At 49.8% G+C, this 13,981-nt stretch overlaps 1 protein-coding gene across 4 annotated transcripts in view; it reads left to right on the top strand.

Annotated features, from left to right (window-relative positions):
• Positions 1–13,981, top strand: part of FAM135B (family with sequence similarity 135 member B) — a 281,764-nt gene that overhangs the window by 164,209 nt on the left and 103,574 nt on the right. Inside the window, exon 2 of one of the 4 annotated variants that reach the window (XM_047843021.1) lies at positions 11,635–11,709. The exons of the other annotated variants lie outside the window; for them this stretch is intronic. Coding sequence (XP_047698977.1) covers positions 11,682–11,709 — 28 coding nt within the window. The 5' untranslated portion in view covers positions 11,635–11,681. The remainder of the gene's footprint in view (positions 1–11,634; positions 11,710–13,981) is intronic. 4 annotated transcript variants of the gene reach the window in all.

Raw genomic sequence — 13,981 nt, 5'->3', positions numbered from 1 at the left:
GGCGGTTGCCAAGGAGGAGAGGAGGCCGTGTGGAGCGCAGGATGCTGGTCGAGCCCTGCCCTTCCTTGTCAGGAGCTGTGTCCCTGTCCACAGCGGCCAAAGGGCGGAGACAAAAGGAGAGTAAAAAGAAAGCACAATTTTGCAGTTTCGACTTTCCCAGCCGGGGGAGCCCTGCCAGCCTTGCAGGTCCCGTTTCTGTGGCAGAGCGAGGATGGAAACCAGTGCCCAGGATTGTGTTCCGCCTCTACCCTGCGTGCCGTGACCTCGATCGTGTCACGCAGCCTCTCCCCGGCTCACTTGACGGTTCCATATGGTGGCGCCCACGAACACACCTCACCGGGCTGTGAGGAGGACTAGGCAAAATCGCAAACACCCCAAAAAGTGCATGGTGCACACGGCACATGTTCGGTGAGTGTGAAATCCCCAGAGCAGGGCGGACGGAGCAAAGGGGAGTCTAAGCAGAGGCCCCGGGGCCGGGGGGGGGGGTGGTCATTAGTTGTGCCCCAACCACATTCTCTGACACCAGAGGTACTTAGAAAGTGGAGGTCGCCAAGGGATGGCACCTTGCTCTGCATTTAGGGCCGTTGGGCAAGAAATGTGTGTTTGCCTCCTAGCCTACCTGAGCCTTGATAGTGATTAGAGCAGATGCATGGATAGACCCTGGGACAAGGGGAGTCAAGCCAACTGTAGGGAAGGGATATCTAAGCACCTCAGACAGTAAAAATTGTAACAGAGTTGCTGCATTAAATTAAAACAACAGGGACGTCTGGGTGAGAGAGATGGGAGGAAGGAAGGAAGGAAGGAAGGAAGGAAGGAAGGAAGGAAGGACGAACAAGGAAGGAAGGGGTTTTCATCTACAAAAAACTGGACATATGGCCAAGGAAATGAGGATTCAAATTGACAGTGAGTAATGGGAGGGATACCTGTGTTTTCAGAAAAAAATCAGTGTCAGGACCTCTGTTTTAGGTAGACGTCCAGCCTGTAGAGGCAAGCCCTGAAACAGGAAGGAGACCAATGTTTCCTGCAGACCTACTGTGTGACATTGCCTCTCCCAGGCTCCGCAGGGTCAGTAATCTTGGACACATTGTTGTAGAAAAGGTTTGAGGGAGATTTTGTCATCTGGTGATTTGCCGTGGAGGAATTTTAGGTTTTTGTTTGCTTCTGTCACAAAAGTACTTTGATTACCAACCTGGCCCCGGCCTCGAGGCTTCCTGGGTGCCGGCCCTCCCGCCTGCCTGGTATCAGCCCTTGCCACTGCCTGTTTGTCCGCCAAGTTCCAGCCCTAGCGGCTTCTTCCACCCCCCACATCCCTGGCTCTCTCTTCCCCACCTCGGCCCTCTCTTCCCCGCGTGCTTTGACACGATCTTTCCCCTTGGTGTCCTGGCTTCTTCTCCCTCCGCGCTTCCCTCCACCTCCCCAACCTTCCTTCCTCCAGATCCTTCCGGACGTTGTACCCACCTGCAGACTTACCTCCCGGCATCCCAGATCCCGCCAGTGTCACACCTACTACGTGCCTCTTTTCTCCCTTTCTCAACAAGGTTTGCAGCCTTGGATCGTGGAAATTGCTCTTTAAGGTAACATCTGTTTCTCCATTAGACGATTTAAGCTCCCCCAGGTGGGGGAATTCAATGTCCATCTTGCTCACCGTATTTTACTGGAGAACTGAGAATGAAGTAGGCACTCAGTAACAATTTATTTCATGCTTGCATGAACAGACTTGATTTGTCCCCCCACCCCGGTGTGCACAGCAACGGTAGGAGGGAGCTTAGCAGAGGAATCAGCATCCACTGGCAATTCCATTAATTTGCTGCACAAAGAATACAACTACGTTACTTCAATGTTCGCAGTATTAATTTTGTTGCATAAGTGATCTGGGACTGAAGTCTCCTTTAGCACATCGTAAAAAAAAGGCTAAAGATACCTTTGACTATCTAAAGGCACGATCCCACCGCTTCCCAGACAATCCATTATTAACTTGTTGGTATATATTCTTTGCATTTCTTTCCACGTTCTGCGCGCCACGAGGTAATATGGCGATGTTGGGTTTTCTTGCTTTTTCAAAATCTCTTCACGTATAGTATTGGGGGCCATAGCAGCCACAGTCAGCTGACACTGGCTCATGAGAGCTGGCTTTGCTCATCTCTCCCCGGATTTAGAGACTTCTCCTTGGCAGTTTGAAATGGGCCATGGGTGGGACTGGTTGCAACAAGAAATCTGCAAATGGGACAAACCTGGTCTGTTTGGAAGGGCGGTTGTTAAACACGTTTGGGGGACTTCTGCAAATGGTGATGAGTAGTGAGCATTTCTGTGCATGCTGTGTGGGGAGCTTCTCAGGGGCGGTAACAAGAAGCTGCACTGCTAAATCCGTCATCGGGTGCGCAGATGTAATGTTTTAAAACAGTGACTGCCCGAAATGCCTTTCACAGGGCCCGTTTAAACTGCCATCGGCAGCTTGTGCAAAGACTAGTTCTCCACACAAATCTAGAGGGGTAAAATCTAGTGGCTTGGGTTAGTTTGCATTTTCCTGAGGAGGACCCACGGTTTTATGTGTGCATTAGCTATTTTTTATTTCCCCTTTCGTGAATTTCCCCTGTACAACTTTTGGGTTTTTTTCTCTGGGTAATTTGCTCCTTTGTGATACAGTTTAGCTTCCTGCCTCCTGCCAAACCCGTCTTCCCCCGGGCCAGTCTTTGATCTATCGGGTGGAAAACCTCTTCTCCTGACTCGTGGCTTGCCCTTTAACTTTGCAGGTAATTTTTGTCATGAAGAACGTTCAACCTTTGAAGTCTGAAGTATCAAAGAGTCTGCCTCTTTGCCTGTTCACATGGTTATGATTTCTTCTTCCCAACAGTCTGAGCTTGTAACTAACACTCGCATTTTACAGGAGGAGAAGCTGAGGCTCAGGGAGGTAGAGGGTGGGTCGGGATCTGTCCCTGGGTCTGTTCGGTCTCCTTATCACTTTGCCTTTGGGCCATGGCTCCACTTGGCTACCGTGGTACGCCCCCAGGGCCCCAGCAAGCCCCTTCCAGTCCCTCCTGCTGACTCCGCCTTCCCCACAGGTCCTCTCCCTGGGCTTGTGTTACCACAGACGTTCCCTGCTGGGGTCTTCTTGTCCTGCCAGGTGGTCCCCTTGGGTGAGCCTTGAAACAGCACCGGGCCAGCTCCCCAGTCCATGTGCCCCAGCTCTGGTGCATAAATAATGCCTCCTTTCTCTCAACAAATTCCAGATGTCTAAGCTTATCCTAATACATCAGCCTCTATCCTGCTGACCTTCACCTTCTGAGGCATGACACGCAAACTGGCCCTCTGGTCCCCAGCCTGTGGGGATCTGTATCAGGCTCCTTGAGTAGACCCTCCATGCTTGGAGGAAGGGAGATGACACATCTTTTCTCTCCTCCATTGGAGGAGGTAAAAATAGAGGCGGACTTCACAGCCACGGCTCTCTCCAAACGTCTGCATACACGCTCTCTCCCAAATCCTTTCTTCCCTCTCCCTGACCTAAGGGAGGAGGGTCTGGAGCCGCGGTTCCCAACTGCTGCCTCCTGGGCTCCGCTTTTGGGTCTGGCCTCTCACATTTGTACACAGGGTTGGTCGTGGCCTCTGTCAAACTTCAATTTTAATAACCCATAAGAATGGTTGTTTTTGTATTTTAACTAACTGGAGTTTAAATAAAAAAGACACAAAAAATTTTCCAAATCTAAGAAGAAAAGAAAGAAAACCCATGATGTAGATTTTAATCATTTAAATTTCTTTTAATTTTTTTTAACATTTATTTATTTTTGAGAGACAGAGACAGAGAGCGAGCAAAGGAGAGGCAGAGAGAGAGAGGGAGACACAGGATCCAAAGCAGGCTCCAGGCTCCAAGCTTTCCGCACAGAGCCCGATGCGGGGCTTGAACTCATGAACTGTGAGATTATGACCTGGGCCGAAGTTGGATGCCTAACAGACTGAGCCACCCAGGTGCCTATGAATCCTTTTAAATAGGGGCACCTGGCTGGCTCAGTTGGAAAAACATGCAACTCTTGATCTCAAGGTCACGACTTTGAGCCCCACACAAGGCATAGAGATTACTTAAATAAATGAGACTTTAAAAAAATAAATCATTTTAAACAATTCATGATAAAAATGAGGGAATTTGTTTTACGTGTGATAATTGTTATAATCAAAGATCCATAATGTCAATTATATGAAGAGTTTTCTTGAAAGAATTCTGTGTTGCTGTTAAGAAAAATGGTTGTTTTCACCTTTAGACCATGAGCTCTCCCACTCCAAATTAAGTGTGTCATGTTTCCCTTAGTCTGTATTTTTGCAGCATTAGGACATTATAACTGAAGGATTACTTGAATTTTTTTGGTTTTTCCCTTTCAGGTAAGTCCCAGGAGGACAGACCCTCTCCCTTCCTTGCTGCCATGGCTCAAGTGCCAGGGTTATGTCCTCCTTACTTGGGGCTTCATGCTGAGTCATGGATGGATGGCGGATGGAGGGATGGGTCGGTGGATGGATGGCGGATGGAGGGGCGAGCATGAACAACAATACTTTCCCATCATTCCAAGACCTCATTGAAAGAACCCTTTCCCTCTCACCTCCCTCTGTTTCAGAGCTTCACCTGGGCACACATTCTCCAGTATTGATTGCTTTGCTTTAGAGCAGTTCAGGTCGATATTGTTAAAGTTTAAAGCACAATAAAAGTCATGACTCCTGACAATGAATGTTCTTGTTTATCTTCCTTGAAGTAAATGTACTTCATCTCGGCTTGCTGAAATATGTGTTGCTGGCCGACCCATATTTTTATGGACGGGCACCAACGACACTTAATAAATCTCTGTTGATTGTGCAACTGAATATACCAGGCACTGTGCTTGGCATTTTGTAAATATTATTTTATAAATCCTCAGAACAATCTTTGGAGTAGTTCTGTTCCTATTTTCAAAGGAGGAAACAGAATCTCAGAGTTTATAAGTGAGCAGAGTCAAGGAGTTGGGTGTTTCGGAGTTATTGCTGTGGCTTGGTCGTTAATTTTATTTCCTCAGGCAGATAACTTGACTTCTATTTTTATGATCTTTTTTTGTAATGGTCAGATGATAAGGAAGTGACTTTATTAAATTAAAAAGGTCACTGAGTTAATAGCTTTATACTTTTTACAAAACTAATAGTACATATATTTTAATTCCACCTTCAACAAATATCTACCAAGCAGCTACCGAACCTGCTCTCCAGGTTTTAGGTCTGTTTGAGCAGAAAGAACCTAGTGTGCACGGAGCACTTAGTCTAGTACAGGAGGTGGTCATTTGCACTCTAGCTAATGTCACGATGCTCAGAGAGGTACAGTGTGTAATGAGAGCCCGTAATCACACATTTGACCCTACGAGGGAGATCAGAGAACACCTCTGGGGAAAGAGACGTCTGAACTGAGGGCTGGCGAGTGAGCAGGGGTCAGCTGGGTCCTCAGAGAAGGGAGGCGCCAAGTGGGTGGAGGGAACAGAATGGGTGCAGGTGATATGCTGACGAGGAGGCAACGGCCGGCCAGTGTGGCTGCAGAGAAGTGGGGCACGGGAGCCAAGGGTGAGGAGAGGATGGACGGGTGGGAAGGTCAAATGGGCTTCGAGGACTCCATTGGAGTATTTTCCTTCATCCTAAGAGGTGTGGAAAGCTTTGGAAGCATTCCGATCAGGGGAACAGCTTGGTCCTTTTTGCACATTGGAAACATTCTTCTCTGGAGATATGGTGGGGGGGGGGTCATTGTGCATGAGGGGCAGGTGGCACTGAACGAACCCCCTCGTGGTCCAGGTGAGGGCAGGGGTAGCAAGTGGGCGAGTCCGTTGGTGGCTGAGACGGAGCAAAGCCGGAGCGTCGGCCCGGGGCTTACATTTGGGAGGTGACGGAGGTTACGTCGAAGGTGGCTCTCCTTTTCCTGGCTTCTATGCGAGGCCGGATCATAGAACCACTTACCAAAGTAAGGAAGCTTGGAAGAGAAACTAGCTTTTTAGCTTTTTTTTTTTTTCTTTTTCTTTTCTTTCCTAGTGGTGATATGCAAAAGTTACTTTTCAACAGGTTACAAATGTGCGGTACCTTTGAAAATCCAAGTGGAAGATTTCAGTAATCAACTGGACGGACAGGTCCTGAACTGAGAGGACGAGTCTGGGGTAGGGACGTAAGTTCTGTTGAGTGGCCATGTGCTACATTCCATTTTATGTAGCAGACTCGGAATCCACAAATAGGCAGATTTATTGCTGACATAGGGCTTACATCCTGGTTGCAAGGAAGTAAGTGCTGTGGAGTAAAATAAACCACTGGAAGGGAAGCGGGAGGCACCACCGGGGTGGGGAGGGACCGTGACTTTCAGAGAGGTGACTCCCAAAGGGAGTCAGAGAAACGCTACCAGAGTCACGAAAAAAACGAGTGGAGCCTTATTTCTCAGAGGCTGAGGGAAGAACATCTTTCCAGGAGGAGGAATTGACCGACATTGTGGGCCCCTGCTGAGAATCGAGCATGATGTGGGCTAAAACTGTCTTAAAATCTGAGCAGTGCGTAGGGTGCTCCCTTGGTGGTGATAAGGGACCAGAAAGAAACCAGGTGGGGCTTTTTTTGTGGGGAGGGGGGAGTTTTGAAGAGTGCGTGGGGCAAGGAAGAAATCGGGGCTGTCAGTAGGTATTCTCTGGGGAAGTTCATTGCTATGGCAAGGAGAGAGTCAGGGTAGCGGCTGGAGGGGCTTCGAGTTCTGAGTTTTGTATGCCCTTTATTTCTGACGAGGGAAAGTTGACTGCATTTAGAATCCATGTGGAAGGAGCTAGTTGAGGAGACGCTGAATATGTAACATGAAGAAGAGAAAATCATCGAAATGGCCATTAAACGTTTACTTTTCCTCCAGCCCCATGCTACATGCGATGGCTGCCGAGGTGAACCGCAGCACGACTGAGTCCCAAGAAACTCACCCAGATGTGTAGACCGGCAGAGCCAAGACGTTGGGTGGCCCCGAGGAGTGTGGAGCGGTGTGTATGGTAGCCCCGCGTTGGGTGGGGCTGGCCGCCCCGGGGCGTCCAGCCGCCCCCGTCCCCTGACCCCGACGGCTTACCCTGGCTGACGGATGGTGGCTGTGGTGCATTAAACAGCAAGCTTTGCAGGATTGCCTCTGCGCCAGGGTGGAGCTGTGAAGACAAATGAGCATGACTTAATGGGCCATCTGGTAATTGAATCTAAAGCTGCAATAATTGATTCCGAGGACGTAGGGCTAGGCGTGCATTGATTTCGAAGCCAACTGGCTAAGCGTTGGCTGACACCCAGGCAGGTGCTGCTGTGACTTTGAGAAGCTGGTTAGAGTTTGCTGAGACACAAAGGCTTTGAGAGATCCTTGGGAAGAGTCCTTCTGGGCCCCGGCGAGCATCCAGGCAGGGCCAGGGAGGGCCAGGAGGCAGGGTCCTGGGAGAGGAGGCTGGATTCTGGATTCTGCTGTTTATTCTACTCTTGGGCTGGATTCTCCATCTCCCAAAGCTTCCCAGTTCTTATCTGTGATATGGGTTTATAGATGTGTGTGATTTTCTTTGTGCTGCCAGCCCCCATGTCGGATGTGTGGATTCTCAGACTTAGGACGGTGGCTCAGGGATGAAAAACGAAAAGCTGTCTTTCCTAGTGATGCCTCAGCCTTCCTTTCGGGGTAACCCTGCCCTTATTTTTGCTGGACTCCTGCTGAGCATGTAGTTTATTCAAGTACTCACCTCGGTCACCGGGAAGACCCAAATGACTGGCTTATCGTCTGTGCCTTCACATACCTTGTAAGGATAGAGAAGCTGGGAGTATGTGGGTTGGTGGAAGGTGATGCCAAGATGAACGACTGGAAAGTCGACCACGTGGCACAACAAAAGTATAAGGACACTTATAGTGGAAGAGATGTGGCATTTTTGGTAACAATGACTATGCCAGTCATTGTCTTATCACCACAATGGCCCTGTAGAAGAAGAGGGTCTCACGATTAGTTTACACATGAAGAACATTAGGCTCAGAAGGGTTAACTAACTTACAGGTGAATGGAGAGTCTGAACTTGCATACAGGTCAGATTTCAGAGCCTGTGCTGTTTGCAGCTACACTGACCGGGAACATCTCCATAAAGAGGTGACGTTTGAAAGGTCATCGAGACAGAGGCAGGATTCTGGGGTGAAGATGAGTCTATCGATTCATCAAAAAGTACTAATTGTGTGGATTTTATGCCAAGCACCTTGCTAGAAGCCAAGAGCACAGTGGTGAATGATGTACTCTGCAAGCTTAGAGCCACCTTTGGTCTGGTGACAGGCGCAGTGAACTGTATCGCTACACAACAGGTGTTCTTGGCAAGCAGGTGCAAAATGTTCTGGGGATAGAGGAGGGGTGATTATCCTTGCTGGGGCACTGAGGGACAAACTCCCGATGAAGGGGCAACACAAGCAGAATCTTGATGGATGGGAAGCAGAAAGCTTAGTGGGGAAAAATGTCAGAGGAAAAAGACTATTCAAAGAGTGCATACAGATTGCCCCCTTGGTGCAGGTGCTCTGCTAGACCCTCTGAGAAATATCAGTAAACAAACGGGGCTAATTGGAAAGAACTTGTATTTGGCATGGTGGAGGTTCCTAGAAGGTAATACCTCCTGACCGAAAAGAATAATTAAGAAAGCAATCAGAACCTTGAGCAATAGTGTTCATTTATCATGAACCGTAGACACCCATTTCCATCTCCTGGCTTGATGCTCATGACAACTCTGTAATTAGAGATCATACTCCCATTTTATGGAAAGCAAATTGATTAAAAGGGCATCATGGCCTTGTACTAAGGAAAAACGTAGACCCTCACCCAAGCCTTTCAGTGCCCACACCCCGCCATGTCCCAGTGGCCTAAAGAAGCTCTGGAATGTTCCTTGCAGCTTCTTGACATATCTGTATAATTGACCAAAGGTACTGTATTGATCACCTCTGATGGGTCAGAAGTGCAAGATTCAACAGGTGATGCTACTGAGCAAATTGTAACATTTATTCAAAGAAACACAATGAGAGTGGTCCCTTGTTAAGAACAAGGGTTATCTTGAGTCTAAGTCCTACACGGGCCCTGGATTCTGAATATTTCTGGTGCGTGGTGTGTGTGTGTGTGTGTGTGTGTGTGTGTGTGTGTGTGTGTGTGTGTGTATTGGGGGAAGTGGATAGAAGGGTAGCATCTTCTGTGTGCTAAGTGGTGTTGAGGAGTAAATGCGTGGGGTTCCCAGGTGAGGACATTCACTCTAGGCTGCAGCAGTCAGAGAAAGCTTGCTCACAGTGAGAGCCTTAGAAATAGGCCAGTGATGGGGCGCCTGGGTGGCTCAGTCGGTTGAGCGGCCGACTTCGGCTCAGGTCATGATCTCACGCTCCGTGAGTTCGAGCCCCGCGTTGGGCTCTGTGCTGACAGCTCAGAGCCTGGAGCCTGTTTCAGATTCTGTGTCTCCCTCTCTCTGATCCTCCCCCGTTCATGCTCTGTCTCTCTCTGTCTCAAAAATAAATAAACGTTAAAAAAAATAAATAAAAAATTAAAAAAAAAAAAAAAGAAATAGGCCAGTGAGATGGGGAGGAATCAGCTCCTGCACCAGGACCTCAAGCTCTAGTTCCTGAAGTGTCTGTGTCAAATAAGCAGGTGGCCGTTCTAACTCCAGCTGCACCTGAGACTGGCCCAGCTGTGGGCTGGAGCTAGGGGCCAGGTGCAGAAGTGCAGAGGAGGGAGTATCCCAGAGCTGGGTCAGGGTAGCAACCCCTTCTGTCCTGCGTTTGCTGTGGGTGGAGTTGAAGGTCAGTTTCCAGGCTCAGCCAGGGCCAGGTCTGAGTCAGGGTGACCCATCGGAATCCAGTTGCATAGGACTCTAAGGGAGACCCTGGGGACATCGAGAGATGGAGGAGGTTTGAGTTGGAGAGGGGAGCATTGGCCCTGGAATAATTCCCAAGTTCATGTGCAGATGGACGATCCTTCTGTGGCATTTGGCATGGACGTACAGCAGCAGGAGAAGGAGCTGTTGGAGGGGAGGAGGGTGTGCAGGAGCCTCCGTGTCCCAGAGGACCAGCTGAGGCCATCCAGGCCACCCTGGGGTTTAGAGGGAGCGGCGTGGGGTGAAAGATTTGGAGCTGAGCACACGAACCCTGGCACAAGGGCAGGTCTCAGCAAGGAAGGCTGGGCTGACCTGTGTGTGCCGTGAACATGCCTAGTTCATTGGAACCGGGGCAGCGTTCGGCCAGTGCCTCTGGTGTGTGCAGTTGTCATAGTAGCCATTGCCCTAAACTTTCTGAGTGCCCCCCCGCATTGGCTAGTTGGCCTGGCCCCTCCCCTAGATGCTCATATTCCCTGTGATCCTTAAATCAAGGAGTTATGCCTGGCACAGCGCATGGCCTACAGGACCCTGCTCATCACTCTGCCTGGCATTATTCTGATTGGCGGGTGCCTGCACTAACCAGTTGGGGATATTCTGTCCCCTTTCCCAAGTATAGGTATGGCCCAGGTGTATGCCCTAAGGAACAGGACGGAGGAGTCCAATAGGGGAAAGGTGAGGCATAGGAGGGCAGGGTCCAGGTGAGAATGTCCTGTGATTGAAAAGAACTTCCTGGCTTGGGGAGGGGAAGGGTTGGATGTAGCCCTTGGAGCGAGAAGAGGGCTGAGGCTGCTGGTCTTTCTGGACTGGTCAGTCCTGGCACAGCCCCGGGCAGTGGGGCTAGCCCTCCCTCCAGAGGGACGTTCTGTTTCTGTGGAAGGAATAGACAGTGACCACCTGTTCTCACCTACTGGGCACTGACTGTGGGCACTCCCTGCCATTGTAGGAGCAAGTCACGACTGTCCCCCACATCCTGTGGTTTCCCAGTCAGGCCACGGTCACCGTGGGCCGGAGAGTGGCTCTGTGTTCCTCGGGACGTATTGGGGACTGTGACTGGGCCTGGGTGTGGCCGCTGCTGCTCCCACAAATATTTGATTAGCTGCAATCACTGCTTTTCTTGGTTCTCCTTGCATATGAAGCATATGGCTGAGGCAGATGGCCCTGGAAAGTCTGAACCACATAAACAGGGCTCTTCGCCTCCCGTTTTCCGTCTCCTAATGACTTACCAGCACAATAGGTTTCGGGATTAGGAGACAAAGCCTTACACCCCAGAAAACCCCATAGTGTGCCCCTTTAGGCGCATTTAGTGCCTGCTGTTTGCCGGGGAGCGTAGATCGGTGTGGGTGCTGGCCCATCGTGAGGACGTAGCAGGAGACAGAGCCAGCCTCATGAGCTAGCTCTCGAGCTGAGATCCAGCTCACTTCCTCAAATGTTTATTAAACACCGCTGCCAAATTCTCAGGGATTAGGTCACTTGGAGCTTTGGGCAGCCAGACATTCTATAAATATTTGTCCGGCCCGAACAACCACCCAGAACGCCGGCTCTGTGCTAAGCCCTCACCTTACTGCAGCGTCCACACTGATGATTTAGACCCAGCGATAACATCATAGAGAATTTAGATTTTATTCTAAGTGCCATCAGGGGTGATGACGTCCGGTTTATATTTCATATGAATAGACGCAAGAGTGGAAATAATAAAAGCATGTTTCAACATTGAGAGAAAATCCTGAAAGGACACGGAAAGGATTCGATTAATCAGAACCACATCTTGAATGTGAATTTGCAGGATTCGCAGATGATTGATCAGGGGGTGAGGGGGAAGAGGAATCAGAGATGGCCAGGAGGCATGGTACGACTATGGGTAAGAGACAGCAGGAGAAACACATTTGGGAAACAAAATCAGAGGTTCTGTCTTGGATGTGTGAGTTTATGGTGCGTATCCAACATCAAAGGAATAATGTCTCGGGGCTGAGGGATCGCGCGCACCCACGCGGGAGAGATGGGACTCTTGTCACACATTTGAGAGCTCTTAGCTTCTAAGTGGTGTATAAAGTGCTGGAAGTGGCTAGGGTCCCCTGCGGAGACCGTGGGAGGAGAGAAGAGCTCATAGGAGAGAAAAGACGTGGGTCGAACACCCTGATGGAAGTCTACAGTGCAGAGAGGTGGGAGGTGCAGGAGGAGACACCCCATGGGATCGAGGCAGAAGCAAGGTGGCCAGGAATAAGGAGCCATCTCGCTGCCCCCTGGAGTCATATTGTTATTGGCACTTTCGCTCAGAATTGAGGTGGAGGGAGTTAAATCTCACCCCACGTCTCCCAGCTGGAAAGCAAGGAGATTCTGCGTGCTTCTCCGTCCTTGCAGGCAGTGCCCCTGCCCTGGTCAAGACCGCTCTTGACAGCTCCCCAGAGCTGGAGGGCAGCTGAGGCTTCCCCTTGCATTTTCCCTGAGAGTTTTCTAGTAGCCAGTAGAATTCTGCTGTGAGTAATTTTTTTTAAGTTTATTTATTGTGTGTGTGTGTGTGTGTGTGTGAGAGAGAGAGAGAGAGAGAGAGAGAGAGAGAGAGAGAGAGATTGAAGCTCAGTGCAGGGCTCAAACTCATGAACTGTGAGATCATGACCTGAGCTGAAACCAAGAGTCAGATGCTTAACTGACTGAGTCAGCCCGGAGCCCCTGTTGTGAGTACTTTTTAATAGTCACATCAGCTACACACTCCTGTCCATGTGGCAGTACACGCATGGCTGTTTCTCTGAGCACCTGTTACAGGTTAGTCCCTATAGCAGGTGCTGTCACAGGTTGTCTTGCTCCACCCTGGCAACCCTTGAACAGGAATGCTCTCTCCCATCCCCATTTCACAGGGGAGGAAACTGAGGCTCAGACCGGGGTAAGTTCCTTGTTCACAGGAACACAGTGTACAAGTGGAGAACCCAGGGCAAATCCGTGGCTTTTCACTCAAATCTGTGTCTTCTCCTTGCAAAAGCAGGAGGCCATGTACTGCACTCTGCAGTTGAAATGCAGATGGAAACACCTGAGTTGGCTGGGTGGTTAGGTCCCTTCTAAAGGAGGCCGGGTGGGTGAGCCGTTGGGTCACTGGAGTCTGTTAGAGGCGACGCGCTGGCCTTTCACATTTGAGATGAGATAGCACATTATGGGCTGACAGAATAGGTATCCAGTGCTGGCCTGGCTGGGCCCCTCTGACAGGTGGGTTGCAGTGGTGATAATTAAGTAATTAAGCCCGCTCGGTGTAGACGGGGCAGGGCTCGCTGCTAAATTGCACCTGCAGCCATGTTCCCTTTCGGTAGGTTCAGTGATGGCTTTGGATTAGTTTCCGTAAGCAGGAATTTCTGCTGTCTGTAACTTGAGTCTTCGTGCGGAGTAGGCTGAGTGCCGGGACCGCTGGGATTCAGAAACTTGGGCGTGTCGCCTCCTTCGCCCTGCACTCACTAATGATGGAGTCATGGGTTGAGTCCATGTGTACCCGAGTGACCACAGTATGCATAGCCCACGGTTACATCATTCCAGGACTTCGGCTGGTATTCTGTAAGACGCAAGTGATGGAGTAGTGTGAGTCCAGCGAGGAGAGAACAAAGTTGGGAAACGCTGGACTGAATCCTGAAGACTCTTCCTTGTTGTTGTTGTGCTATCACCAGTGACTGGCATTATGTCTAACATACCGCCTGTGTGGTTGTTGGGTTCCATAACACATATGTGAGGAAACAAGCTTAGGGATGAATGGGTGCAAAAAAGTACACGATGTGGCATCCCCGATGTACTACCTTTGACGCTGAGGACGTAACTTAACCTCTGTGGTCCTGAGCTGCTTCATGAGGATACAATGAAGACTCTCATACCCAAGGTCAAGTGAGACAAGGGATCTGAAGTACCTAGATCTGAGACCAATCCCAGGCTAGCTTCTGTAGAGCGATTTGCAGTGGGTGAACAGTTTAGCATGTAGTACACCTTACAGAGAAGAGACATTTGCAAGTCATGCGGTTAATACATAATGACGTCTAGACTGCAACCCAGGGCTTGCCACCTCAACCCAAACTGGTTAGGTGGGCCATACAAGATGATGCAAATGATGCGATGTGTCTGGAGAGATGAGAAACTCATTCAGACAAGGAGGTGTCTGTGGA

The sequence above is a fragment of the Prionailurus viverrinus genome, chromosome F2 (assembly GCF_022837055.1).
Source record: "Prionailurus viverrinus isolate Anna chromosome F2, UM_Priviv_1.0, whole genome shotgun sequence".
Lineage (NCBI taxonomy): Eukaryota > Metazoa > Chordata > Mammalia > Carnivora > Felidae > Prionailurus > Prionailurus viverrinus.
Note: the sequence above shows the minus strand (reverse complement) of the source record. Positions and strands in the feature narration are given on the sequence as shown.